Raw genomic sequence first — 27,526 nt, 5'->3', positions numbered from 1 at the left:
AATAAGGTTTGTTAACACCAGCTGAATTTTTTATGCGATTTTTTTTAATGACTGGATTTTGCCTTTGAGGCCAAGCCACAATCTGATGTCCCACCAAGGCTCCCAACCACTTCTCACCCACAACGCTGGCCCCCTTCCGTATGGGACCAGAGACCCCAGCTCTCCACCTTCCCCAGGGAGGCTCTGCAGTGCCCTGGCTATCTCTGGGACAAGGGAAACTTTCTGGAAGCAGTCCAAGGAGCATCAGGCATGGGGTCGGCGTGGGTGTGAGAAGAACCCAGCCAGGACTTGGGGTGGGGGGCTAGAACAGCTGGAGTGGCATCAGGCTGGCACCCTGGCCTCGCTGCCTGGCTCCAGGACATGGCGAGCCAGGGCCTGCCCGTCAGGAAGGCTGGCCAGGTTGGGGGGGAGCGGGCAGGAGCTGACTCAGCACCCCAGAACCAGGCTGCTGTCAGAAGCTGTGAGCTTGGAAGTCCCCGCTCCGCTCTCCCTAGGGCATGGCCTGGAGGGGCATCAAGGAGGCCTGATGGCATGCAGGCTCTGATCTGGGAGATGAGGGATCCCGGGGGCAGGCTCTGCACTCTCTGTCCCCTTCCCAGCCCCCACTCAGAATGAGTCCTGGCTCTGGCATCTGGCCAGGAGGCCAGCACCGCAGGCCTGACGAAGTTTGTCTGAACTAAGCGGTGCCTTTCTTTTCCACGTGTCCCGACTCTCCAAGTAAAGAAGCACATTCCACCAGGAGAGAGAAATGATTGAGTGAGTGGATTTCCTCCCGGAGAACCCTCCCTGCCCCTCCTCACTTGAGCCAGGCCTAGACGGCAGAGGACAAGTCGGAGGGAGCCCGCAGGAGCCAGCCCCCCTTGAAAAGCCTGCGCCAGACCATGACGTCAGACCATGTTGCATCCAGAGAACGGCCCGCAGTCAGAACGGTGCAGGAGCATCCAGGTGCCCACCGCCCCCGGCTGTCCTGCCTCTTACAGCCGCCTCCAACCACCCATCTGTTTATCTTACGTTGTTATGATGGCCCTGAGCACCCCTGAGCAAGCGGAATGGCTCATCAGTAGCAAGAGCTCCACACCTGTTTGAAATCATGGCCATGTGGTCCCCGCCAGTGAGGCATCCTGGTTCGTGGAGTGGAGGAGCCTGAGCTACCGAGGCAGCCTCACCTGGGGTGACCAGCTCATCCAGCTTACAGTCCTGGGAAAACTGGGACAGTTGGTCCCCAGCCTCACCCCGCCAGCTGGCCCCCAAGGCACCTCTTCTGGGCTCCTGGATGCTCCAAGGTGCATGGATACAAAATCATCAGCTTGGCCCCCACAGTCACCTCCCTGGCCTGGTGTGGCCTCCAGGACAGGCCACAGCAGCCCTATCTCGGTCGGAGGCAGAAAGGAGGCTGGTGGGTGGCCAGCAGGTCCCCCAGAGGGAGGCAGAGGTGGACCCCTGTGCAGGAGGGCCGTAGGGGCAGAAGAAGAATCCTAAACCAGAGTCCTCCACCCCTACCCAGCTCCTCCCCTGTGTTCTCTGCAGCTGTGCCCTCACAAGGCTGCCTGGCTACTAGCTTCTGCAGGACCTACCCCCTCTCCCTGCTCCAGTCCCTCCACTCATTACAGGGAGCGTCACCTTAACCAGTTCCTGGTGACGTCCGCTGGTGCAGAGGGGAGGGGCACTGGCCTCCCCTGGGGCACATGGTGAGGAGCCCCAGCATTGCTTCGTGCTGGGTGCATGTGGAAGGTGGGAACTCGAGGGTTCACTTCAAGACACACCTCATGGCGGAGGCAGACTCTGACGTGAGCCTGGTGTGGGCAGAGCCATCCTCATGTGGCGCAGGCACGGCCCAGGCTGGGGTCCCTGGGGCCGGCACAGGGCAGTGTGGTGGGCGGGCGAGAGGTGTAGGACTCGGCAGGGGCGGTCTGGACGCACTGTGCTGGTGGCAGAGCTCTGAAGGAGCTCGGGCTGGGGGCGTTCGCCCTGTGTTTGTGGGTTCTCTGTGCAGGCTCAAGAAACAGGGGTGGGAGGGAGACAGGACTGATGCTGATGCCACCTGTCTCTCCCCATACCGCCCCCCTGTGTCCCCTGTCCTCTCTGCCTCCTTCCTGTGCTCCTGGCAGGCCCGTCTTCTCAGCCTGGCGGCCTTACTTACCCCATGGGCTAGGGGTCCCTCCCCGAGGGCAGAGAACACTGACGTTGGCCCGCAGGCCACCCCTAGCCCAGGTGCAGGGCTGTCCTCCCATCCTGCTCTGTAGTCCCCTGGGAGGCTCAGGGCCCAGGTCAGCGCAGGGGTCCCCATGGGGGCGGCCCTTCTAGTCTCCCCTCACAGATGTCTGTGCAGGCCAGGGCACCGGAGAGCCAGGCCCAGATCACAGGACACTTTCTAGGGAAGAAAGACCATGCAGGGGTGAGGCTGAGGGCTGGGCTTTCTGGAAACCTCGGGGTTCTCAGGACTGTAGGGCAGATGTGGAAGAAAGGTGGCCGGGCACCCGGCATTCAGGAGGGTCTGCTTATAATGAAGGGACAATGAGGGAATGAGCCAGCCCGCTGCCCCAAACCCCACCAGGAATGGGCCAGCCCGCAGTGTCTGACATGAGGCCCTGGCCGGTTTGCTCATCAAGGCACTCGCGTGAGGACAGACAGGGCCGGTGGGGAGCACACAGGGGGATGGTGGTCAGATACTGGGGCTCGAAAGTGGAAGGGACTCAAGACACTGAGGCCGTGGAGGATCTGGGACAGGGGGCCTGCTGTCCGTGGGGAAGAGGTTTGGCTCAGGCATCTGGCACAAGGTGCTGTGCGCTGCTGCAGAGAGAGAGGTTTCAGTTCTCGAGAGAAGAGACATTCTTGATGAGGAGGAGGGGAGGGGAGCACAGGATGGATGTGGTGGCCTGCCAGGACCGTGGGTGAACACACGCCGCCTGTTGGGAATAGGCCAGGGAGCACAGAGAGGCGGGACTTCCAGGGGCAGTGGTCTGCTCCCCGGCTGGCTTCCTAAACAAGGCAGAAGTTCTTCAGGGGGAGCCCGGGAGGGTGACCCACACAGGGCAGTGGAGGGCCTGCTGGAGGTGGGAAGGGCGGACGGAGCTGGATCTGGCAGGGCAGCGATGAGGAAGTTTCTCTCTGCAGCCGGGAGGCAGCCCCAGGTGCTGGAGGGCCAGGCCGGTGCCTACCTGCATGGCGCCCCTGAAGGCTTTGGAGAAGGAGAGAAGGACATAGGACTGCTGTGTGTTTGCAGAGGGGAGGACTGTTCCTCTGGCAGTGAGTCCCCGCTTCTTGTGGCTCTAGCACAGCTGGTCAGAACCGGGTTAGACTCCAGGTAGGATGCGCTGAATGTCAGTGTCACGTGCAGGGATGTGGGCTGCTGAGGCGCACAGAAGCCTCCGACCTGCCTTCTCTCAGGGTGCTGGGTCCTCCCGGCCCAAACCAGGAGAGCCTCTGGGGATTCAGCTGAGGCGTCTCCCCCACCAAGCAAAGGAGAGACAGGCCTTTGCACCTGGAGCCCAGCAGAGCAGGCCACGGGGTAATCAGGGGCCTCCCTGCCAGACCCGGGGTGACTCTAGATCTCCAGTCCAGGCCTGGGACGCAGCACAGCCAGCAGCCCAGAGGACGCAGAGAGATGGGCTCCCAGAGGAGGGAGTGGAGAGTGCGTGGGAAACCGCTCACAGGCAGCAGGGGCACTGGGCCGACCTGTCCACGGCGGCGGGATCCAGTGACCCCAGGGGACCGGGCAGGTGTTACAACATGTCACCCATCCAATTGTAGAAGCTCTTCTGCTCTGCCCCCAAAAGGACCTGACAGTTCTTTCTTTGAAATCAAGGTGCAATTCCGTACGGTAAAACGGACATGGTTTGTTCAGCCTTGAGACATAAATGCGGGTGTAACCAACACCCCCAGCCAACACACAGCACTGCAGATGAGTGCCATCTGGTAGAACCTTCCAGCGACAGGAATGTCCCATATCTGACCATCCAGCTTGGCAGTCCCAGCCATGTGCCACTGGTGGGACTGGAAAGCCAAAAATCTCTCTTTTGTTGTTCAACCTCACTTAAATTTCATAGGTGCACGGTGAGTGGGACCCATCCCCCAGACATTGCCTCTGTGCCTCTGCTCAGGCACGTCCTCCCATAGGAATTCAGGAGAACCCCCGCCCTGCTTTCTGTCCCCATCTACCTCTGATCGTGGCCACGGCTGCAATTGGAGGCATGAGGACACTTGACCCAGCCAGAGCACACCACGGTGGCACCTGCCATCGTCAGAAGTGCACTGGGCTCCATTTCCGAGAGGGAGGGAACACGAGCTTCTCACCCTTGAGCCTCTGGGTGTTGACTCAGTGGCTCTGCCCTGATCACAGCACCATGAATGTCCTTGGGCGAGTGGCACCGCCAGCACATACATGGCTTTCTGTCTGTTGGGTAAATAGCCAATAGCGGCTGTCACATGGGGCTGAGGCAGGGTGATTTTTGCCCCAACGGATCGGCTGCTGCTGTGCCCTCTCTGACCACCGGCACCCCCTCCTCTGGGCAGCCCCTGGGGCTGACCCGGCGCACACTGTGTTCCCTGCATTTCCAAAGCTGCGCGGCCCTGCTGTCTCCACCCCGACAGAACAGCCCTCACACTTGCGAAGGGCAGCAGGTGGGCTCACACCGTTTCCTCTGTTACCTTCCCACCGCTCCGTGTGCATATGTCCGCGTTGGGTGCCGGTGCTGGTGCACTTCAGGTGCAGGGTGCGGACGCGCTTCCTCTGCACAGACTGAGTTGGCGCCGGGATGGAAAGGGCCTAGTGCGCGCTGAGGGGCGCGCGCGGGGCGGCTGTACCACTGACCGGGCCTCGCCCTCCTCCCCAGGTCCCTGGCTGTTGGGCCCCAGTACTCATCCCTGGGCACTCAGCCCATCCTGTGCGCCAGCATCCCTGGCCTGGTGCCCAAGCAGTTGCGGTTCTGCCGGAACTACGTGGAGATCATGCCCAGCGTGGCTGAGGGCATCAAGATCAGCATCCAGGAGTGCCAGCACCAGTTCCGTGGCCGCCGCTGGAACTGCACTACCATCAACAACAGCCTGGCCATCTTCGGGCCGGTGCTGGACAAAGGTACGTGGGGGACGGTCGTAGCCTTCAGGCAGGTCCACGCAGCTCCCCTTCGGTGGCGGGAGCCCCTCTGCTGGATCCGCCTCAGTGTCTCCGCTGAGCTCAGCATGGGAGCAGCAGCTTCCGCAGGCGGGTGGTGCCCTGCAGACCTCACCCTCCTGCGGGACTCCTGGGTAGGGTAGGTACAGTCCCTGGGGCACAACAGGAGCCAGGCCTTCAGGGGGTCTTGGAGAGAAAATAACAAAATTTGTATTAAAACAATAAAACACAGGGAGGGGAGATGAGGTTGGGGGTCACAGAGGCACACTGCAGGAGTTATCCTCCCAGGTCCTGGGGCTGGAGAGTTATTGTAGGGAGGAGAAGAAGATGACAGTTGGGTGTTGGTTAACTTTTGGGGAAGAGCAAATTTTCAGCGAACATAGTGGTTTACACAGTCATAACCACATGTCGCATGTCCAGACATCGGCAATCAGAGGTCAGCAGTGCTGCATCTCACCTGGTCCCCAGTCTTGGACACGTCTGGCAGCTCAGGCTTTGTTCAGCAAGAACACACAAAAGTAACCTCTGCAGTATGGCGGCTGGGCCCCACGGACAGGTGGGGAGGGAGAGAGGCTCATTTCACTCAGCATAATGTGTTCAAGATTCGTCCACACTTCGTGTGTCAGCACTTTATGCCTTCTTAGAGGTGAATAATAGACCTCTGTGCAGATAGACCACATTTTATTATGCGTGTGTCGCTGATGGATATTTGGGTGATTTCCACCTTTTGGCTATTGTGAAGAGCGCTGTTATGGATGTTTTTGTACAAGTATCTGTTTAAATACCTGTTTCTGAATATTTTGTGTACTTTCTCAGGAGTGGGATTGTTCTGTGTAAGTTTTGGGGAAAAACCACGCTGTTTTCCACAGAGGCTGTGGCATCTTATGTTCCCACCAGCAGTGCACAAGAGTTCCAGTTCCACATCCTTACCACCCTTGTTATTTTCTGTGTCTTCCCTTTAGCCATCCCAGTGGGTGCAAAGTGGGAATCTCATTGCAGTTTTTCTTTGTGTGTCCCCAATGCCTAATGATGTTAAACATCTTTTTATGGGCTTGTGGGTCATCTGTATGTCTTCTTTGGGGAAGTGCCTATTCCAGTTCTTTGCCCAATTTTTAATTGGAGTGCTTATCTTTTTGTGGTTGGATTCTCAGAGCTCTTTATATATTCTAGACACTGGATTCTTATCAGATTGATGATCTGCAAATCTTTTCCCAGTTGTATAGGTAGTCCTTTCACTGTTGTAATGGTGTCCTATAATGCACAAAATTTTAAATTTTGGTGAAGTCCAAAATTGAAATGTCATATCAAAGTAAGTATTGCCTGATCTAGGGTTACAAATATTTACACCTGTGTTTTCTTCTAAGAGTTTTATAGTTTCATCGCTTACATTTAATCTTTGATCTGTAGTAACTAAATGTTTGTGTATGGTGTGAGGTAGGGGTCCAACTTTATTCTTTTGCATGTGGAAATCCAGTTACTCCAGCCCCGTCTGTTATTGAACAGATTATTTTTTCCCATTGAATGGTCTTGGACCCCCCGTCAAAAAATCCATTGAACACCGATGTATGGACTTATTTCTGGACCCTCAGTTCCATTCCTTTGGTCTATATGACTCCCCTTTTGCCAGTCCCACACTATTTTGATGGATTTACCTCTATAGTGTGTTTTGAAGTCAGGAAGTACAAATCATCTATTCTGTTTTTCTTTTACAAAACTGTTTTGTCAATTGGGTGCCTTGCCATTCCATATGAATTTTAGGATCAGCTTCTTTATGTCTGTGAAAAAGACTTGGGATTTTGACGGGCAATACATTCAGCCTGGAGATTATTTGGGAGATTATTGAAATCTTAACAATATTTAGCCTTCTAATCTATGAACACGGGATGTCTTCCTGTTTGTTTAGGTCTTCCTTGGTTTCTTCCAGCAACAATTTGTAGCTTTTGGGGTACAAGTCTTGTACCTAATTAATGCATTCCTAAGTATTTTATCCTTTTTGATGTTATTGTAAATGGAATTATTCTCTTAATATCATTTTTGGATTTTGGATTGTTTATTGCTACTATATAGAAATATAACTAATTTTTATATTTTGATCCTATATCCTGCAACTTTGCTTAATTTGTCTAGTAGCTCTGAGAGGTTTTTTGTAAGTTCCTTAGATTTTCTTTTTTCAAAAAATTTTTGATGTTTATTTTTGAGAAAGAGAGAGAGAGAGAGACAAAGCATGAGCAGGGCAAGAACAGGAAAAGAGGGAGACACAGAATCTGAAGCAGGCTCCAGGCTCTGAGCTGTCAGCACAAAGCCCAATTCAGGACTCAAACCCATGGACCATGCGATGATGACCTGAGCTGAAGTCAGATGCTTAACCAACTGGGCCACCCAGGCACCCCTAAGATTTTCTGTATATAGGATCATGTCACCTATGAATGGTGACAGTTTTACTTCTTCCTGTCCAATTTGTATACCTTTGATTTCTTTTTCTTGCCTAATTGCTGTCTAGCCCTGCCACACTATGTTGTGGCAATCTTGTCTCATTTCTGATCTTAAGGAGAAGCATGTAAGTCTTTCACCATCAAGTAAGAGGTTACCTGTGGGTTTTCCATAACTGCCCTTTATCAGGTTGAGGAAATTCACTTCCACTCCTCATCTGTTGAGTTTTTATATCATGAAAGGGTGTTGGATTATATCCAATGCTTTTTCTGCTCCAATTAAGATGCCCATGCGGTTTTGTTCCTTCAATCTCTTAGTGTGATGTGTTATTATTGGTTGATTTTTATACACTGAAGCACCCTTGCATTCTTGGGATAAATCCCCATTGGTCATGGTCAATAATCCCTTTAACATGCTGGAGGATTTGGTTTGCAAGTATTTTGTTGAGGATTTCTGCATCAATATGTACAAGGGGCATTGGTCTGTAGTTCTCTTTCCCTGTAGTGTCTTTGTCTGGCTTTGGTATTAGGGCAACACTGGCCTCAGAGAATGAGTTAGGAAGTGTTCCCTCCTCTTCTATTTTTTGTAAGAGCTTGAGAAGGATTGGTGTTGATAGATTCTTCTTTAATTGATAGAATCCACAAGTGAAGCTTTGCTTTTTTGGGAGGTTTTAAATTACTGATTTGATCTTATTACTTGTTATAGGTCTGTTCACATGTTCTATTTCTTCTTGAGTCAGTTCTGCTATTTGTGTGTGTTTAGGAATGTATCCATTTCATCTAGGTTAATCTTTCATTTTTGAAGAATAGTCTTGCCACATGTAAAATTCTTGGTTGACACTGTTTTCCTACAGTACCTTAAATATATCATCCCACTGCCTTCTGACTCTGGTTTCTGATTAGAAATTGTCTCTTAATCTCATGGAGGATTCTCTGTACACAACGAGATGTTTCTCGCTTGCTGCTTAAAGGCTCTCGTTTTCTTTTTGATGGCTAATTAAAATATGTCTCAGTGTGGATCTCTCTATGTTTACCCAAGTTAAAGTTTGTTGAACTTCCTGGATATATTGATTCAAGTTCTTTATCAAACTTGAAACATTTTGGCCATTGTTTCCTCAAATGTTCTTCCTGCCTCTTTCTGTCCTCTCCTGGAACTCCCACAATGTGGTGTTTATTTCTACATTTGATGGTGTCCCACAGGTCTGTTCATATTTCTTCATTCTTATTTCCTTCTCCTCCTCAGACTGCATAATTGCAATTGAATTATCTTCAGGGTCACTGATTCTTTCTTCTGCCTGCTTAGCTGTGCTGTTGAAAACCTCTAGCAAATATTCTGTTTCAGTTATCATGCTTGTCAGCCCCACACTTTCTATTTCATTGCTTTTTGTAATTTCTCTCTCTTTACTGACATTTGCTCTTTGTTGAGACTGTGTTCTCCTGGTTTCTTTTATCCCTTTGAGCATATTTAGGATAGTTGATTCAGTCTTTATCTGTTATATCCAATATTTATGCTTCCTTGAGATACCATCTGTTAATTTCCTTTTTCCTATGAAGACCCTGTACTTCCTTTTATCTTTGCAGCCTTATAACTTTTTGTTGGAATCTGAACCTTATGATTATTATAAATAGTCATTCAGAAGTTCTAATTATTTCCCTTTCTCAGAGTTTGGTGTGCTTATTGTGCGTTGTACTCGCTTGTTTCTTTACTGACTTTTCTTTAGTCTGTGGTTTGGAAAAATTTTCCTTGGTCTTGGAGGAAACATAAAGGAAAACAAAGAGAAGAAAGAATACCCCTTTGGTGTCTTCAGATTGGCTGTGTTGTGCAGGCCTTCAACCTCAGCTAGTATGCTCACTGCTCTGCCTTAGCCTTCACTTCCTGCCTCCAGTGAGCAGATCATCACAGGGGGAAACTGAAGGTCTCTTCTGAACATGCATTCTGCCCTTGGTGTGCATGTAGTTTTCATCTCCTGGTACACAGGAGCTTTCCAAACCCTTCAATCCCCAAAGCAGCAATCCTCCCTGCTTTCCCTCTAGGCAGTCAGTATGTCTATTGTTGGCCCCCAACTATAATTTTTTGCTTCACGGGCAGCAGCTTGTTCATTTCATTTTCAATGTTTTTCAGGAATACTCTCTGCTTAGCCACTGTTCCACCCTGAGACAGCTCTGAGGTGGGCATCAGTTTTTCAGGGAGCCCCCAGACAGGTCAAATGAGACAAATTCTTCAGGAGCAACAACTACTCTGCTCCCTCTGGAACCATCCACCCACATGGGATCAATCCATTCGGTCATCTCAAGACCCCTCTGTGCCAGCGAGGGTGGAAGGCTTTGCCACCTTGTCAGAGACACCTTCTCCTGGATTCAACATTTGCTTGGTTGCTGACAGCCTTGAACTCCTTTCAAGGGTTCTGATGACATAGGCTCTGGCAGTTTTTGTTCCATTTTTTTCCATGTTTCTCTGGAGGGTTGGGCCTAGGAGCTCCTCATGCTGCCATTTTGCTGATGCCACTCCATACCACCTTTTGAGAACTGGCCTCAGAGGCCATGCAGTGCCACGTTCTGTTGTCCAAGGCAGTTACGAATATTCTAAGGTAGGGGACACAGACCTCGTCCCTCAGTGGCATGCTGAGGTCCCCTAGGGAGAACATCCACCAGTGCAGCTGCCTCTGGTATGCAGAGGAAGGCAGGACAAGAGACATCTGGGAGGAAGATACACTGGGCCCTGGGAGCACTGGTTTGCATGGAGAGCTGAGGGGGGGGGGGTCCTGAGAGTGCAGGCAAACAGTCATGGAGTCTTGGTGGTGTTGGATGGCATTTGTTCAGGGGCCTGAGGCTCCCTCACCTCAAGTGGCCGTGGCCATTCCCAGGGGCCATGTAGGGGAGGAAGGAGCATCACACCATGTGACCTTGACTGGTGAGTCGGCCAGCTTCCTGGAGTGTCAGCGTCCCTGTCTATAAAATGGGAGACTAATTGCCACTCAGCTGACTACACAGAGCTTCTGGTTGGGGTAATTACATGGTCGTCCCCACAGGGACAACTGCTGCCATGTGTGAAAGGAGTCGGGGGTCACAGGACGCTGTGGTACATCAGCCATGTGGGGGCGTGTGTGGTGGGTGGGTGTGCATATGTGTGCATGAGTGTGTGCGTGTGTGTGCATGTGTGAGCACATGTGTGTGGTGTGGCTCCCCTGTGGCCAGTGGTGTTGTGGCCTGAGAAGGCATGTGCAGCAGGCTCCTAAACACCCCTCAGATGGTGAGAAAGAATTTCGGGGATTTCAGGAAGAAAAGAGGAGTCTGACCTACCTGGGTGGTGGAGGAACACAGTGTTAGGCAGGATCAGACCCCCCCAGAAGGTCAGGGAAGGAAGTGTGAGTTTACTTCTGGGTTCAATTCTACCCCATGGTCTACACATCTGTTCTTTGCTGGTTCTGTAGTACAATTAGAAATCAGGAAGTGTGAGTCCTCCAACTTGGCTCTGCTTTTTCAAGACTGCTCTGATTATCCAGGACCCATTACCATTCTGTATGGATTTTAGGATCCGCTTGTCAATTTCTGTAACACACACACACACACACACACACACACACACACCAGAAAACAAACAAACAAAAAAACCACACCACATTTTTAGGGATTGGGTCTACTCTGTAGATCGCTCTGGGGAATGTTGCCATCTTGATGTGAAGCCACCCAATCCATCAACATGGGGTGTCCTCCATATATTGAGGCCTCCTTCGGTTTCTTTCAATGACATGGGGCAGTTTTCAGTGCACAAACCTTACAGTTATTTCGTTTAATTTACTCCAAAGTATTTTACTCTTTTTGATGCCATGGTAGGTGGAATTGTTTTCTTAATCTCACCCTTGGATTGTTCGTGGCTGGTGCATGGAAAAGGACAGTTGATTTCTGACTTGACCTCCCATTCTGTAACGTTGTTGATGGTCTGTCAGTTCTGATAGAGGTGTTGTGCACTGCATAGGGTTTCCATACCATTTGGTAGTAGGAACCATCTTCCTTCTTCCCCCCAATCTGGATATCCTTTCTTTCTTTTTCTTTCTCCTTGCCTTGGCAGGGGCCTCTGGGACAATGTTGGGTGGCAGTGAGCAGAATGAGCACCCCGATTTCCTCCTGATCTCAGGGGCAGCTTTCCCTCTTTCACCCCTGGGCAACCTGTTCTTAAATGTTAAAGACCCAGGCGCTAGGGTCCTCATTCACATGAAGGAATAGGTAACATGGCAGAGTTTTGCTATAATGTATCTCTCAGTTCTCTGAATTTTTCCTTAGTTGCCTGTGACAAAAATCACAGTTGATCGATCATCAAGAAGTTCAAAAAATCTGTCAGCTCATGGCTCGGTTGTATGGAGAGCAAGGAGTTGGACGTACCTGATCTGCACAGAGCTCTGGGGCCTGGAAGCCTGGGAGAAGTGGGGGTTTGTGGGTGCAGGGGGCAGAGAGGAGGTGGGGGTTTGAGGTCAGATGCCTTGGAAGCACCCCTGTGGTCCAAGGATTCTGGCCCATTTCCATGTGCCAGGGATAGATGGACCTTCCTGGGAGACCCCTGGGGTAAGCCGTCATTCCTCTGGGTTGCAGCGTCCCTGGCCACGAGCTCCATACCTTTCCGACATGTGCACACATCAGGTTACATCATCTCAGGGCAAACCCACAACCTTCTGGTTCTGCTCAGACATTCCTGCAAACTCCTCAGGCAGGGTGGCCTCTGAGGACCCTTGGCCTCTGCACCTGTTCCCCGTTGCTCTGCCCTGCGTTACCACCACACCTTCTCTGGACCCTCTCCTTGGGCCTTATCCACTCCCTGCCCACCTTGGATGGCTGCTGCACATGGACTTCTCTGCCCATGCAGACCTGCCTGCCTCTGCACCTCATCCTCTCACCCCCCACAGTCTGAAAGGGGCTCTATCCTGCAGTCCTCATTGTCTCGGCTCCATCTTCTCCTTCACCCTCTGCCCAGGCCCCCACAGCTGCTCCACGTCTCCTGACTCTGTTCCCACCATCAGGGTCCTGTCCCATGACCAGCGCCAGGCCCCACGGGGCGCTCTCAAGTCTGCCATGGGTCCCTGTCACACGCAGCAGATGCCCATGCAGCACGAATGCAGGGCAGGCGCTGGGGCGGTGCCAAGCACACAGCTGGTACTTCAGAAGGAAGTGCTGAGCTGCTGGGTGGGCTTCCCAGAGGAGGTGTCACCTGAGCTGGAGAGAAGGGACATGTTTACTATGCTTTCTGAGGGCATGCTAAGTGTTCACACACGGAGGGGGGGACTTGAATCTAACCCTGATCTGATGAACAGCAGCCCTGGGGACAAGTGAAGAGCAGTACAGTACTGAGGAGCAGTACAGGGCCAGCCCAGGACTCTAGAGGATGCCTCAGCCTGGGCGGGGGGTGGGGGGGTGGGGGGGAGGGGTTTGTCCACAGGGTGTGGAGAATAACTGCCAGGGGTCTAGGATGACCGCAGAGCTCTCTCCAGGGGAGAGCAGAGCCCCCAGTGCCCAGGGGGCAGAGACCCAAGAACCAGACAAGCCCCTGGCTTCTGGGCTGTAGCCCCAGGGAGCCCCATACTCACCTGTACCCCCTTGCTTTCTTGAAAGCCTGCATGCGTCCTGGTGTCTGTCCACTTATACCTATGTCACCCACATGCCCTCCCTGTGTCCACTCCCCAGTCCACTTCCCCAAGGCCCCCACATTCTCTCCGTGTCCCCTCCTCATGTCCCCTCCCCATGTCTCCTCCTTGTGTCCACTCCCCACATCCACTCCTCCATGACCCCCATGTCCCCTCCCCATGTCCACACTCCTTTCTCTGCCCTCTGCTCCCCTGCCCCCTCCCATCCACCCCCTCTGCCTCCACCCTTCCTTCATTTCTGCTGGAGGAAAATTGTTTCAGCCCCCAGGCCGTCACCACTTGGCTTTGATGGAAATAGAAAGCCCCCTCTCCCCCTCGCCCGCCACGGGGCTGAGAAATGGCGGAATTCATTGTGGCCACAGAGCTGAATGGCCCTCGAGGAAGGAGCCGCCAGGTGCCCCAGAGAGAGGCCAGCTCTGGGAGGCCATTGTGGAGGCCCCAGCCTGCCCGCCTGGCCGCGCCTGCGGTAATCAATCTGATTGGATTAGGGTCAGAGCGACCCTAATCGTGTCAGAGGTCACCCAGGCTTTGTGGTGGGGTCCACAGGGCGCCTGGCCACCCCTGCTGAGGCGGCCTCTTGAACAGAGCTTAACACCGCCCAGCCAGCTGAGGAGAGGGGCCGGGCCCTGTGTGGACGTGTGCGAGCATGTGCATGTGTGTATGAGCACGTGTGTGCAAGAGGGGCTGGGGGCTGGGTGGGCTGGCACAGAACCCAGACTTGGGCGCTCGAGGTGAGCCCGGGCTGGGAAGAACCTCCCTCTGCCCTCACTCCAGAAGGGGCTAGTGTCGTGGGGCAGAAAGCATTTGAAGAATTTTGAGTGCATGGCGGCTATCTGTCCCTCCAGGCAGGCCCCCAGGCACCTGAAGGACCTGCTTCCCCCACCCCCACCCCAAGAGCTGGCCAACACCTCCTCTTGACCCCCAGAGAGGTGAGCTGGCGGTCCCAGGGCTCAGTGCCCCGGCAGACAGGCTGGCCGCCAGCCTGGAGGAGGCCCAGCCAGGATGTGCCCTTGGGGGAGCTTGGTGGTCACAGTGGCCCAGGTCCAGGCCAGTGGGCTTTCGGGCTGCATGTGACTTTGCAGAAAAAGGGGAGCGGCAGCCTTGGTGCCTCTCCCACAAGGGCCCCAGCACTGCAGTGCGCAGGCGTGGTGCGCCAGGACCCTGAGCCCCAGCTTGGATGTCCCCTCACTCAGAGCCCAGGTGCCTGGGGTATCAAGGCCACAGGGACGCCAGGCCTGCCCCCCTGCATCGGGGAGTAGATGTCCCTGGCAGGACACGGGGAGGGAGCTTCCCTGCCCATGCAGAGGTGGGCTGGCCCTAAGGTGGGGTCTGCAGCTGGACCTCACCCTATAGGCAGCTGAGCTAGAGGCCCCTGAGAGCATCAGCATGGTCAGTTCTCCAGGACTCCGGGGGCTTCTGGGCGGGGTCCACAGGTGTCGATAGAGTTTTCTGCAAGGGCTCTGCACCAGCTGGTGCCCACCTTCTTCCCGGCTCCTGTCCGCAGTCATCCGCCAGGGAGCAGCCCCTCTCCGTTGGCAGGCGCCAGCGGGTGGTCCCGCGGCCGCCCTGTGTGTCCAGGCCAGCGCGCAGGCACAGGGCCTGGGCAGGCCGGCGGGAAGGCAGAAGCCGTAGGGCCCAGGAGGGGCCGCGGAGGAGACGCAGGCCCCTGGGCGGGGGAAGCAGCGTCCTGAATCCAGGTTGTGACCCCTGACCCCCATCGGAAAGTGTTTCGGTTCCCGGTGGCTGGGGGGGCTCGGCCGGTCCCCGCGGCCTCCCTGTATATCATTAACTCTGCGCAGCGGGGGCGCCTAGAGGGTCCAGGAGAGACCCCGGCGACGCCCCGCCGCGCCCGGCTCGGAACACAATGTCCCCACGACGAGGACAAGATTAAGCACAAGGCAGAGAGCAATGCTGCGGGCGATTCACACGCCCTCGGAGCGCTGTGTTAAAGCGTGTGAATAGCGCGCTCCCCTCGCGCCGCCGGCCCCTCGGCCGCGCATACCTCCCGGTTGCTATGACTGGCTGGCTATGGCCTAATCGCCGACGAGGGGGAAATTCATATAAAATATCGCGGGCCATTGTGGGCCTAACGCGGCGTGACAGTGGCTCACAAAGCCAGATTCATTAGCCCCAGCAGGTAATCGGGACGCCGGCCGCGCTGCCGGCCGGGCGGTGTCAGGGGCCGCGGCCGCGGTGGGGCACGGGCAAATTCCGCTCTCAGGTGCCTCCTTCTTTGTGCGGCCGCCATCGCGACACCCCCTCCGGCGGGCCGAGGTCGGTGGGCGTCGTCGGAGGGGCGCACCTGCTGGCCGGGGCTCTGGCAGGCCTCCCGACCGTCTGGCGGCCCGCGGAGCGCAGTCCCCTTTTCGTGCTGGGGCGGCGGCGGCGGCGGGGCGGAAGGGGCCCTCAGTGTTGGGAGGATCTTTGGAGGTCCTACCGGCCCGAGGGAGGGAGACAGAGCATCTGCTGGCCTTGCCCCCACGCAGGGGCGGCGGGAGAGAGGCAGGGTATCCTCGACCTGCCCTTCTGTGTTCTCTACCGCCCCCCCCCCCCGCCCCCGGGGCTTCACCTGCAGGGTGGCCAGGGCTCCGGGGGCCCCAGAGAGGGAAAGAGCTCGCTGTGGCCTGCGCCTTGTGTATGTTGGGGGTACCACATGCTGAGTGCACCCCAGTTCTCCAAGATCCCAGCCCCCAGGGAGGCTGGGCACCCCCAGGAGCTGACAGCCCCAGCCCAGGCTCTGGGAAGGCCTGTGGCTGTGGGCACCCAGACACCACAAGGGATGTGCTCCTTGTCCAGAGCACTGGGAGAATTCACAGTGGGTGCAGGCTGGGCAGGGTCGGCGTGTGGGCTGGGGATTCACCCCATACATCTGATAGGAGAAAAGCTGGACAGGGATGTGCTCAGGGAGCCTCCTTGGGGCTGAGGACTGGGACCCACTGCCCTGGCCGGGGCCACTGTGATTGCAGGCAATGTCATGGGGAGCTTCACAGATACAGGACAGCCTGCCCCCAACCCCCACTGCACCCTTCTGCACACATGGGAACAGCATCAACCTCAGTGCCGTGGGTGTCTTGCCCCAAGGTCAGCTCCACCCAGAGGAGAGACACAGCCCAAGGTCCCTAAGTAGGCCTTAGTGAGGCTTACTCACCTGAGGGAGGGCACTTCTTCTGCCTCTGCTCAGCCAGGAAGGTTCTGATAGGCCCTGCAGCTCTCAGGGGCACTCATACTCCACCCTGCTCTGAGCCCAGGTCCCTCCTTGCAGCCATCTGACAGGACGCAGGCCCTTAAGTCCCAAAGGCTGGCAGTCAGGGGCCAGACTTCATGTAGGGGACAGACAGAATGTCTGCAGCCCATGCAAGAAGTGGGGGATGTCAGAGATCCCCACTATCAGCTCCCCATGTCCCTCTGATGGGGAGGTGTCACAGCCCCCATATCAGGCCACCATATACCTCTGATTGGGGATGTCAGAGCCCCCATATTGCCCCCCCAAGTCCCTCTGATGGGGGATGTCAGAGCCCCTCATATTAGCTCCCCAAGTCCCTCCGATGAGGAAGTGTCAGAGTCCCCATATTAGCCTCCCAAGTCCTTCTGATGGAGGATGTCAGAGCCCCATATTGGCCCCCCAAGTCCCTCCAATGAGGAAGTGTCAGAGTTACCATATTAGCCTCCCAAGTCCTTCTGATGGAGGATGTCAGAGCCCCATATTGGCCCCCCAAGTCCCTCTGATGGGGAGGTGTCAGAGCCCCCATATTAGCCTCCCAAGTCCTTCTGATGCAGGATGTCAGAGCCCCCATGTCAGCCCTCATGTCCCTCCCATGGGGAAGGTGTCAAAGCCCCTGTTATTAGCCCTCCAACATTCCTCTGATGGGCAGATGTCAGAGCCTTCCATGCTAGCCCCACCCCCCACATCTCTGTTAAGGAGGTGGTATCAGAGACCCTCTCCCTTTCCCCATGCTCCCTCCCTTCTCCTGGCTGGGTGCTATTTGGGGACCTCCCTCCACAGGCCTGCTGGGTCTGGCCACCATCTTGAGGAGGGGGGTGAATCTGCGAGTCATGGTGCCCTAGGGCATAGTAGAGCCTGTGGGCTCAGCCCAGGGTTGCATCAGAATCACCTGGGGACCCTTTAGAGAATGGGTGTCCTTCCAAGAACTATGGCCCCAGGCCCACAGGTGTCTGCAGTGATACACTGCCTGGACTGAGTGCTGCCGGGGCAGCCCCCAGGCCCTCCTCTCTGCAGTGTTTGCCAAGGGTCCACCCAGACAGACACAGAATGTTCCAGGAGCTCCACCTCGTCCATCAGTGGTCACATCTGAACCACAGCCCCTTTCCGGGAACTTATGCTGCCAGAGGTCACATTCATTTCTTAGAAAGGCCACCCCAGCTCCCCCTCAGGCTAATAGTCTCATCACAGGAGCATATGTGAGTGTCTCTATCCTCATCTAGTGTAAGCTCCCACAGCCTTCCCCCAGGAGAGGATGGGGGTCCAGCCACCTGGAGGCTGCAGCCACTGATACAGCCTGGTAGAGTCTCCGGATCCCTTGCTGGGGGTGCAGGAGCCTCTCCCTCGACCCTGTATGAGCTCAGCACTCACTTTTGTGCAGCCCAAGGTCAGTGGCTGACCCACTCTGAGCCTCTGCATGCTGGGTCTGAGGGGCCCTGCAGGACCTGCGGTAGCAGCGGGCAGAGAGGAGTGCCTTTCTTCCTGCCTGAGCCAGTTCTCTCAGCCCTGATAAAAGGATTCACCAGATTCAAGGCAGGGTGGCCTGTTAGTCCCTACCAAAACAACCCTCCAGGTGATGTCCCCACAGGAAGGTCAGCGTCAGAACAGGGGCTGCAGGCTTCTTGTCCACTTAGAACACAGTCATTGGGGCACCTGGGTGGCTTAGTCGGTTAAGCGCCGACTTTCGCTTAGGTCATGATCTCGCGGTTCGTGGGTTCGAGCCCCGCGTCGGGCTCTGTGCTGACTGCCAGCTCAGAGCCTGGAGCCTGTTTCAGTCTGTGACTCCCTCTCTCTCTGACCCTCCCCTGCTCATGCTGTCTCTCTCTCTCTCTCCTAGAAATAAATAAAAAAACAAAACAAAACAAAAAACAAAAAAAAAAAGAACACAGTCATTGCTCAATTAACAGTTGCCAACTGCCAGCTTCATGGTGAAATGTGAAAGATGAACCTTCTTCAACATAAAGTTGAAAGGAAAAATACCCCTCTTTCCTGTTAAAAGGTTCTTTTCTGAAATTATGATAGTTATTTTTTATATATATCTTATCTTCTCACAAAATAGTAAAAGTAATAACACTTGGCAATCCTGATTCAGTCCTCAAATGATCTAGGGTACTTGACAAGCCCATGAAATCCAAATCTGGAAGGAAGAATTTGCTACAATCCCTTTAGTTCTAAAGTTCTTAAGCCCAGGGGAGCAAAGTAACTGTTGAAGCCCATCTCATAGGTGACACCTAGGACTTCACTGGCCTAGACGTGATGGAGCCCTGTTGGGTAGTTTTTTTTTTTTTTTTTTTTTGCCCTCTGCTAGGTACCCAGCTCTCACCACATAGGACTCCCTCAGCTGCCCCAGACATTACTCTCCATCTGTCAACCATCCAACCACCCATCCATAAATCCATCCATCATCTATCCATCAATCCACCATCCATCATCCATCCAATATATATCCCCCTCATCCATCCACATACCCATCCATCCATCCATCCATCCATCTACACACTCATTACCCATCACCCTCTATCCATCCATCTACCCACCGACCCACTTCCCCATCCATTGATCTAATATTCATCTCTCCACCATCCATCCATCATCCATCCATCCGTTCTTCCACTCATCTATACATCCATACATTCATCATTCTACCACCCATGTACCCACCCACCCATTCATCCAACCAGGCTGCCAGCCACCCACTCACCCATTCATCTATCCATCCATCCATCCCAAGCCTGTCCCAGAGTTCACATTGCCAGTGTGTGTCATTGTGTCCCCTATTCTATCCCTCATGAACTGTAAGATCCCAAAGGCAGGTGACTTAGCACAGCCCAAAGCAAAGAACCTGATCCACAACAGCAGAGTCTCCCACTAAAAGCAGGATTCCCCTGGTTCATCCCCCCTCCTTGCCAGTGCAAAGACCACTTGATAGTGGGTCATCCAGCTTCTACTTAATTAACAATTGGATGGGTAGCTCTTTGAACTTTCAAAAGCACCGGTTGTTAGAAATTGCATCAGATAGAGCAGCAATCACTTTCTTGCAGATTTCTTACCTTGGTTCTTGAGAATGGGCACCTTACTTCTTACTCACACCATATCCCTAGTTCTTAGCCTAGTGTATAGCTACTTATAGACTCTCAGACCCTGGATGGATAAATGGCTGGCTGGCTGGTTGGATGGATGGATGGATGGTAGGGTGGTGGATAGATGGCTGGCTGGCTGGCTGGATGGATACATGGATGGTGGATGAATGGATGGTTTGATGGATGGATATATGGATACTGGATAGGTGGATGGTAGGTTGGATGGATGGATGGATGGATGGATGGATGGATGGACAGATGGCCAACTGGGTGGGTGGTTGGATGGATGATGGATAAATGGATGATGGGTGGATAAATGGATGGGTGGATGGATGTATACATGGATGCTGGATAGATGGTTGGATTGGTGGATAGATGGATGGATGGATGGATGGACAGATGGATGGATGGACAGATGGCTGGCTGGATGGATGATTGGTTTGATGGATGGGTAAATTGTTGGTGAATGGGTGGATGGATGGATGGATAAATGGATGGTAGATGGATACGTGGATAGTGGATGGGTGGATGGGTGGATGGATGGACAGATGGATGGATGGCCAGCTGGATGGATGGATGGATAGTTGGTTTGATAGATGGATAAATTGTTGGTGGATGGATAGATGAATAAATGGATAGATGATAGATGAATGGAAGAAAGGATAGATAATTGATACTTTGCATGAACTCAGTAACTAATTAGTAATGAAACAATGGCAAATTTCTGTCAAAGATGGTTTTCCCCATGGAGAATGCCTAGCTCACAGAATTACTTTGCTACTAAATTTTCTTTCTTCTTCCTTTTCCCAACCATGACCTCACTTCGAAATTATGATAGTCATTTTTCATATATCTTATCCTTTCATGGAAAAGCAACAAGGCTCGGCAGTCCTAATTCAGTCCTCAAATGATCTCTGGTTCTTGACAAGCCTGTGGAATCCTAGTCTGGAAGCAAGATGTGTCTAGTCCTGAAGTTCTTTTTTTTTTTTTTTAATGTTTTTTATTTATTTCTGAAAGAGAGAGACAGCATGAACAGGGAAGGTCAGATAGAGAGAGAGAGATACAGAATCTGAAACAGTCTCCAGGCTCTGAACTAGCTGTCAGCACAGAGCCCGACATGGGGCTTGAACCCACGAACCATGAGATCATGACCTGATCTGAAGTCGGACGCTTAACCAACTGAGTCACCCAGGCGCCCCTCTAGTTCTGAAGTTCTGAGACCCAGGGAGGCAAAGACCATCTCACAGGTATGAAGAAGGATCCTGGGGCCAGCAGGGCAGTCCCGAGTAGCTCCAAAGGCTCACACCAGCTCCATCCCAGGGACTTGGCAAACTGGCAGCATTGGCCCTGTTTGAAGGAGAGCTTTCCTCCTCTTTTCTTGACCTGCCGCAGCCCATTGCCAGTGACGGTGACATGATGGAGGTGTCTCCAGTCTCATTCCGAAGATGTGATTCCCTTTCCAAGGTGTGATGGCCCCCTTCCCACTCCCTAGCTGCCTCTGTTGTGTAAACAGCTTCTGTCAGTGGCTAAGGACTTTCCTGTGACTGGGGCAGCTGTCCAGGCTCCAGACCCTGGTCTGAGTTCTTGCAATGTCCTCCCCATGCACGGCCTCAGGGGAGCCCTGTCCTACCTGCTCCTACTCCAGCTGGTGGGCTCATGACCTTCTGATTTCAAACCCCTGTGGAAATCTGATAAAAGCAACAGGCTCTCTGTCCAACACACACACATGGTTTCTGTCACACCCTGTGACTCCTGCCCCAGGTGAAGCCTAACCCCCAACCCGGGGTCGGATGCCCCTGCTACTGAGAGGTGTCACCTGGACATGCTGGGAGTCTTCCTTCTGCATGACCTCAGTGTGCATTTTAACTTTTCTTTAGAAAGAACTGTAGACATACAGAAATGTGGCAGGGGCGATGCCCAGAGTCCACATCCCCTCCCAGGCCTCCCCAGTGCCGGCAGCGCCAGCTGCATCCATCAACACAAAGATCTGTCCGTGACAGTACCTTCCAGACTTCTCCTAGGTTTTCCCCACTTCTCTACCTGTCAGGGACCCCATCCTGAGTACGCCTGGCCCTGGCCCTTTGTGCCCGCAAGACCAGGAGGATCCAGGTCCAGGCCTCTTGGGTTTGTCTGACGTTTCCTGACTCTTGCTGAGAAGGCCTCCATGGTGTCCCTGGGGCATCTTCTCAGGAGCTGTGTTGCATCAGCCGCCTGTCCGCTGCTGTGGTCCCAGCAGCCCTGACCCCTCAGGTAGGGTGGTGCGGACCAGGTGTCTGCAACACCAGGCACAGCCTTCCCAAAGTGCTTGGAGGCGGAGCCTTCCATTTTCAAGCAGACTCTGCCAGAACAAGCTGTCTCACCGCTTTCTGGCCATGGGTCTTGTGGCCTCGCCTTAGTGGCTTCCTTTCCTCACGAGCAAGTTGGAGGCAGGCTACAAGGCACTGTCAGCCTTCGGGACTTGATATGTGACGAGCCCCTTCCTCACTGGGCAAAGGGGAGATTGAGACCCACAGGGGAAGGAGGCCGGGGCTGGGTGACACAGCCAGCTGGTGACAGAGCAAGGCAGGACCGAGTTCTCCTCCAAGTTCAAGCCCCCGCCCCCTGCCCCAAGCACACCCTTCCCCTCGAGTGTGTCTGGTGGCCTGGCCGGTCTGCCTGAGTCTGATAAACAACCACACCCTTGCTCGAGGAAGGCGCAAGGCCCCAGGCTTGCTGGCTCTCTCCTTATCTCAGAGAAGGGGTGGCAGTCTCCTCCAAGAGGAGCAGTTCTGGCCCCCTGGGCAGGGGTCGGGTACCTGAAGCAGCAAGACAGGGGAAGACACCAGACTGTGTGCACTGGGTTCCAGGAGTGCCCAGAACACACCTGACTGGCCCAGGAGCCCATAGGCCCCTGCACAGAGGGTGGGAGAGGCCCCAGGCCCAGGCTCTGCAGGGGCGAGGAAGCAAGGAGCCAAGCCCACCCTCAGGGAAGGCAAAATAAAGGTGTGGCTCTGCGAGAGTGCAGGGATGGAAGGGCAAGGGCTCCACGTCCAGGACACACTGGCTTTCATTCACTGTGCCTTGGGCCCACAGAGGGCAGCTCCACACCTGCCCGAGAACTGATGGTTGTATTACGGAAACAAAGTGAGGCAAGGGCGTCCAGTATCCGGGGGAGGTGTCCGTCTGGCTGGCCTTTGGGGAAAGGGGCAGTGAAGGATACTGAGTGGGCTGGGGTAGAGATCCAGCCCCACTGCGCGGGCCTGTCCAGGGTGGGTTCTGACCCTGCTGGGCCTCCCGGTCCCAGCCCAGGGCCCCTGCCCTCTGCTTAGGCCAGGCCCTCACCCCACCATCTATGGGGATTGGAAACAAAAGACAAGCAAAACACAGTCCCCCACCTCAGAGAGCTTCATGCCAGGGAGAGGACCGAGGAGAAGGTTTCCCGAGCCAGGCACCTACCTCAGCTGGACTGCACGGCCAGGGCCCTAAACAGCAGACAGGGGAAAGGGCACGTGCATGTGACCAGAGAAGCAGCTGGAAGTCGCCTGAGGGAAGGACGAAGGCTGAGTGCGGGCGCGGCCGGTGTGCAGGTGAAGCAAGGACATAGTGCCAGGAACTCCAAAGGGACCAGGCAGGGACAGTGTCATGAAACAGTCCATGTGTGCATACATATATGTGTGTGCAACATGTGTGGCACATGCGTGTGGATGGGGGAAGCCGGAGGCTGGGAGTGCGGGTTCCAGCCAGAAGCCTCTGACCCTGCAGCTGTCTGATGCTGAGGGCTGGACTCACAGGGAAGGGGGAGGGGCAGCACAGGATGGATAAACGTGTGATTTTCAGTGACAGGTGTGTTGGGTGCTGAGCGAGTGTCAATGTGTGCATGCTACTGGCTGGAACCCTCACTGCTCCCCTGCCCCTACCTGTCTGGGCTTTGGGGCAGGCCACAGCCTCTGATCGCTCTCCCCAGCATGAAGCCCACCTGCCCATCCTCCTCCCAGGACCAAAGCCCCCTGGGCACTTATGTGGGTCACAAGGCAGCCGTATCCCCATGATGGGAGCCATTGGGAGGTCCAGCACTGTCCAGGCCTGCTGCCCAGGATGGATGCAGGGACATAGCAGGGCACACGCCCCACGCCCAGTGTGGAAGGCCAGGCCAGGCCATCCTCACATCCACGTGTGTATATTGCAAAATGAAATAATCATCTGGTGACTATCCATCACGCCGCATGGTTATAATTGTTTCTCTTGTGATGGGAACTTGTAAGACCTCTTAGCAAGTGTCAAGCACACCACACAGCTTTGCTGACAAGTCACCATGCTGTGTGCATCATGTCCCTGGGACTTAGGATTTTATGCCACAGTTTTCTGTCCATTCGCCTATTGATGGACATTTGGGAGCATTGGGGTTGAGGGTATTACAAATAACGTAGCCATGACCCTTGCTTCCTGGTCTTGGTGACCACCTCAGTTTCCTTGGGGGTGAATACCCAACTGAGTGGCCCGGCCACCTGGTAGGCATACGGCTGCAAGAAGCTGTCAAACTGCTTTCCTAGAGGCAGCACCGAGTTCCCCAGCAGCACACAGGGCTCAGATTCTCACATCCTCCCCAGCACTGGCTCTGATCTGACCTTCAGATTACAGGAGTCCTTGTGGTTCCTTGCCAGGAATGATGTCCAGCATCTCTCCTGGGGCCTGTAGGCCTCCCAAGTATTTTCTCCTGATATCCACCCTCCTCCTTGTGTCCTGTGCGCAGGGTGCCCCTGTCCCATGCAGCCCTACCTGGCCCCCACACCCATGCCCACCCCAGGTGCCCAGGCCCAGACCTGCCAGGCCGGTGATGCCCCAGGCTGGGCTCCAGCACCCCAACACTGCTGGGTCCTGCCCACCCGATTGCCTCTCTCTGCAGCCACCCGGGAGTCCGCCTTCGTGCACGCCATTGCCTCTGCCGGTGTAGCCTTCGCAGTGACGCGCTCCTGTGCCGAGGGCTCCGCTGCCATCTGTGGCTGCAGCAGCCGCCACCAGGGCTCCCCGGGCGAGGGTTGGAAGTGGGGCGGCTGCAGCGAGGACATCGAGTTCGGAGGCATGGTGTCTCGGGAATTTGCAGATGCACGGGAGAACAGGCCGGACGCCCGCTCCGCGATGAACCGCCACAACAATGAGGCCGGACGCCAGGTATGTTGATGGCTCCTGGCTCATCCTGGGGGAGCATGTGGTGGGGACTGTGACCACAGACCTGCACGCTCTGGGGTGCACAGGGGGTCATCCATCCAAGCCCAGTGCATCCTCGGGGGCGGGGGAGGCATCCTACCACAGGCCTGTGGGGTCTGGGGAATGCACTGAGAAACACCTCTGGCCACATTCCCGAGGTTCCAGGGAAATAGAAGCTTTCTGGGCAGGATGTGGGAGGGCTGAGTGGGGTGGCCAGGTTTTGTGAAACAGCCCCATGCAGTTAAGGCCACTGGAAGGCAGGTAGGATAAGAGCCACGCAGGAGTGCCTGCAAGTGCAGGGAGGAAGACAGTGAGCCCACTACAGCACAGCTGTGGTAAGGAAATGCACACTTGCAAGGTGACTCGGGCACCCAAAGGGGCCACACCCCAGGCTGACATCTCAGAAAAAGCCTCCTGCTGGAAGTGGCATTGAGAGGATGCATGCAAAGTCACCGGCAGTTATCCAGGTCGGGGAAGGCCAGGAGAGCCTCAAGCAGCCCAGAGTGTAGGACAGGACTGCAAGTGGGGCTGTCTGGAAGAATAGAACATGGAAAGCAGGGGAAGAATAGAGAAACAGGGACCAAGTCATGAAGGGCTCCAGGAGCCCTGTTTGAAATGACTGGGCCCAAAGGACTGACTGCCTATATGAAGGCATCTGTGGGGACCCGGAGAGCTCCAGCAGACGGAGCTGGCTTTAGAACCAGCGGGCTCACCTGCCAACAACAGGAAACAAGATGAGTGACTCGTCTTTGTGTTGGAGACAAGCACAAAGGGCCCTGTTAAAAGCATAAGATGCCCTCCTGTATGCAGTCCCCTGACTTATCCCAAGGACGATGGGTCCAATGCAGACAAGAAACAGTCTTTTCAATAAATGATGCTCAGTGGATTGGGTAATGATATGGTGGGGAAAATTTACCTGATCCCTACCTCACACCATATAGAAAGTCAATTACAAACCCAGATGGAAAGGGTAAGACAAAATGAAACAAAAATGTTAGGAAGAAAATATGAGAGAACATCTCTGTGACCTTGGAATAGGCAAAGATTTCTGTGTGTGTGTGTGTGTGTGTTTATTATATTTATTTTGAAAGAAAGAGACAGAGAGAGAGAGTGGGGAAGGGGCAGAGGGAGAGAGAGAATCCCAAGCAGTCTCCATGCTGTCAGCACAGAGCCCAACATGGGGCTTGATCCCACAAACCACAAGATCATGACCTGAGCCAAGATCAAGAGTTGGGCACTTAATCCACTGAGGCCCAAAGCCCCAAAGACTTCTTAAACAAGACAAAAAGAGCACTTATAATGGAAGAAACATGTAATAAGGTGGACCGTATGAAAGTGAAGAACTTCTGTCCATAAAAGGACACCTATAAAAGGTATAGGGGGCTGAAAAGGCAACTCTGCTACTAAAAGACAGCATAATGGGAGTTTCTGGGGAGCTGGTGCTCAGCAGCCGGCCATTTGTGAAATTTCATCAGGTTTTGCATTTATATCATCTGTACTTTGTGTATGTATATTATGCCCCATGAAGTTACTTATCAAATGAGCAACCTCAAATAGTGAGGAATTAGCAGCCTGAGGGCCAGGAGAAGGCGAACTCTGAGCCCAGCACCCAAGGCAGATTTTGTCCAGGAGTCACTTGCTGATGTGGAACAGAGTGCATACACCGAGCTGCATTTCAGTAGCCTCACAGAGCTGAGGGGCCCAGCAAGGGTGCTGTCTCTAGGATAACACGCCTCAGTTTAGCCCCGGGGTCCTGAGGAGTAAAGGAAAACCAGAAGTAGCCCAGCCCATGTGCGCATGTGCAGGCCAGAAAAATCTCAAGATCTGAGAACAGATTACGGTGATTCCAAATTTCTGGTTTTCCCATGCACCTAGAAAAGGCAGGCAAAACCTCTTTGGAGGATGATAAATTTATTCAAGGTTTAAAAAGTGTTTCTACAAATAGCTTTTCAACCACATTTAATCAAAGATAACCTGTCACATGAGCTGGTGACAGAATGAGTGATCATCAGCAAAAATCACAGAAACGAGTCCACAGGGACTCCAGATACTACAATGATGAGACACAGATTGTGAAAAAATATATGTGCTTACTTAGGTTTACAGAGCCAAAATGTGAGTCTGAATGTTTCAGCTGGGAACTGGAAACTATAAAAAGCATAGAATATATTTAGGAAACAATCACATTGCAATTGTAGAACTGAAAGATGTATGAGGAATCCCAGTAAAAGACAACAAAGTGAACATAAGCATTTCCCTCTGCACAGTCTCAGAACACTACTAAAATGGCAACAAATGAATGCTATAGCACATAAATACATGATACCTCCTGTCAACGTGGAAAGCAGTACCAAACAATGGCAGCCAAAGTTTGCAAATTGAGAAGCAGATCCATGAATAGCTGGGTCTTAGGAGAAAGCAGAATCTTAAACCAGTAAAGGAGAACTCTGACAGCCAACCTAGGAATTACTAGTACCAGATGTCTTGAAAAGTATAGATAAACACTGGGTCTAAAAACAGGAAGATGGATTGATCATCTATTTTAAAAGCAATTCAAAACCCACCAGACTCTCTGTTCATCTCCTTGCATCCAGGCAACACCCCTCCTTTACCGTGGCAGAAGTCTGGAGATGTAGTCTTCGGGAAGGGCAAAGCACAGTGTGCCTGGATGGAAGGGCACCAAGCAGAGCCGGGGTGAAGGTGAGGTTTCCCAAGTGAAAGTAGTCTCCATCTACACATGCATTTCTCTTCCTAGTCTTCAGATACCACAGTGAAGTTTGACCCTCCAGAAAGGAGTAGAAGATTCTCCTCTGGGAATTGGACCAACCCAAGAGGGGACTCAAATAGACCTGCTTGGGATTCCCCCATGA

The 27,526-nt window shown here is 53.8% G+C and overlaps 1 protein-coding gene across 1 annotated transcript in view; it reads left to right on the top strand.

Moving 5' to 3' along the window:
• WNT3A (Wnt family member 3A) overlaps positions 1–27,526 on the top strand; it is a 41,620-nt gene that overhangs the window by 10,265 nt on the left and 3,829 nt on the right. The window contains exons 2-3 of the mRNA XM_039220248.1: positions 4,833–5,074; positions 24,355–24,620. Coding sequence (XP_039076179.1) covers positions 4,833–5,074; positions 24,355–24,620 — 508 coding nt within the window. The remainder of the gene's footprint in view (positions 1–4,832; positions 5,075–24,354; positions 24,621–27,526) is intronic.

Source organism: Hyaena hyaena, unplaced genomic scaffold (assembly GCF_003009895.1).
Source record: "Hyaena hyaena isolate Hyena2069 unplaced genomic scaffold, ASM300989v1 scaffold_879, whole genome shotgun sequence".
Taxonomy (NCBI): Eukaryota; Metazoa; Chordata; class Mammalia; order Carnivora; family Hyaenidae; genus Hyaena; species Hyaena hyaena.
This window is presented reverse-complemented; position numbering and strand designations above follow the sequence as displayed.